Source organism: Priapulus caudatus, unplaced genomic scaffold (genome assembly GCF_000485595.1).
Source record: "Priapulus caudatus unplaced genomic scaffold, Priapulus_caudatus-5.0.1 Scaffold376, whole genome shotgun sequence".
Lineage (NCBI taxonomy): Eukaryota > Metazoa > Priapulida > Priapulimorpha > Priapulimorphida > Priapulidae > Priapulus > Priapulus caudatus.
Window position 1 is genome coordinate 114731 of NW_014577437.1, and position 1841 is coordinate 116571.

A 1841-nucleotide genomic window follows, 5' to 3' on the forward strand; every position below is an offset into this window, starting at 1 on the left:
CCCACCGCCACCCACCGTGGGCAGAACCCTGATGTAGCTGTGCCCATTACTGATTTATAGCTTCTCGTAAACAACTAAAAAGTGTTGAATTGCTGAGTCATAACATGATTAGCAAATTAACATTAGTGTAGTGGCATCGTGTATATATGCTCTTTATGTGTTTTTAACACGCACACATACAAATACACACACGCGCGCGTAAACACACATGGATTCACGCGTGCGCACACACACAAATACAAATTACTTTTACTTTGTTCTAGTTAAAAGAACTAATTTCACCGAAATTCAGTGCATCTATTGAGCAACTTTGTTTGATATTTGCCGGAAAGATATTAAAAGATGCGGATACGTTACTTCAACACAGTAAGTATATATTTAGTTTGGTCAGGTGATCTATTAATTTACTGATAGCCTTGCAAAGTAATATTGCTATTTACAGTAATTTTATTGTGCTTGAGGCATGAATAATGTTACTTACATACACATTTAATAATAATCTATGTGCATATGTACATGACAGGGTTCGAAATTAACGCTCGCACACTCGCAAAATGTGAGTGGATTTCCGAAATTGCAAGTAGAAATTATAAGCACTTGCATTTTTGTGCGAGTGACATAATCTGTTGTGATGACTATCAAAATCCAACATCCCATATCCAGGCATTTTAAAAGTAACAAGTTGTCAACATAAGTCATAACAGAACTAGACCAACTAATTTCTGCAAAATTATAAACACGTACTGTCTACAAACTGAGTAAGGATTATAAACCTTGCGCGATCGGCCGCTACCGAGAGTATTCTATCTTCACGCTTTGTAGCCTGGTTTAATAAAGTTGTCTCAACATTATATAACATTTATAAAGTAACTAAAAAGATAACATTTTTCATTGAAGTGTTAGCATATTATACACTACAAAAATAATTATATTAAAAATGCAAGTGTTTCGGATTTTGCGAGTTGAAATTTGACCCACTCGCAAAAAGATTGCGAGTCGTTTCAAACGTTAAATTCTACCCCTGATATGTGCTTGTGGTTTGTGATATACATTTTATACACGGTGTCATAAAATGGTGTGTCTGCACGGTTGCACCTGTATGGTGTTTATGGTGTGTGTATGTGTGTGCGTGTGTGCGTGGTTGTGTGCATGGCTCCCAGAAATGTATCTGATATACTGTTCACTGTGTTATTAGTGTTTGTAGTATTGTACCGTACACGTACTAATATTATATTTGTGTCTCCCTTGTAGACATCAAGGATGGAATGACTGTTCACTTAGTTATAAAATCTGCAAACAAGGTAAGAATACTAGTTATTTTCTTAGGTTGTTGTTTTGTTGAGAGAGAAAAATGTACTTGGAAAGTCAGTGCCATCGTTGCACGTTATGAAAATAGATACTAAGCAGTTACTATTTGTTCATGCAGACCAAAGTATGAGATCCCTGCAGGAGTATTAAAATAATGTAATGTTCACCTGATGCCTCGTGCGGCATTGGAATACCCACATACTTGATGATTACAGTTATTGTTTTTTCCTGCAGGCACAGGAGCAGGCTAGTAATGTAAGCCAGCAGCCAGCAGGTGGCAGCACAGGTGGTGGCAGCCCAGCCAGCAGCGCCCCTGCTGGAGGAACTAGGGCAGACGTTGGGCAGACGCCGTTTGGGCTGGGGGCTCTTGGAGGATTAGCTGGAATGGACAGTCTAGGAATGGGATCAGGTCAGAATCATACTATAACGCTGTGCGATTTCACCGTGTAAGCTCAATGTTGTTAGCACCGTGAATTTGGTGCGTGATTTTTAGCTCACCTTGACATCGTCAAGCTGAGCTATTGCCATGGGTC

At 39.1% G+C, this 1841-nt stretch overlaps 1 protein-coding gene across 1 annotated transcript in view; it reads left to right on the plus strand.

The window, feature by feature from the left end:
- The window catches only part of LOC106809681 (ubiquilin-4-like), a gene marked incomplete in the record, with an annotated part of 33822 nt that overhangs the window by 14704 nt on the left and 17277 nt on the right, over positions 1 to 1841 (plus strand). Inside the window, 3 exon segments of the mRNA XM_014812851.1 lie at positions 264 to 366; positions 1252 to 1301; positions 1543 to 1717. Coding sequence (XP_014668337.1) covers positions 264 to 366; positions 1252 to 1301; positions 1543 to 1717 — 328 coding nt within the window.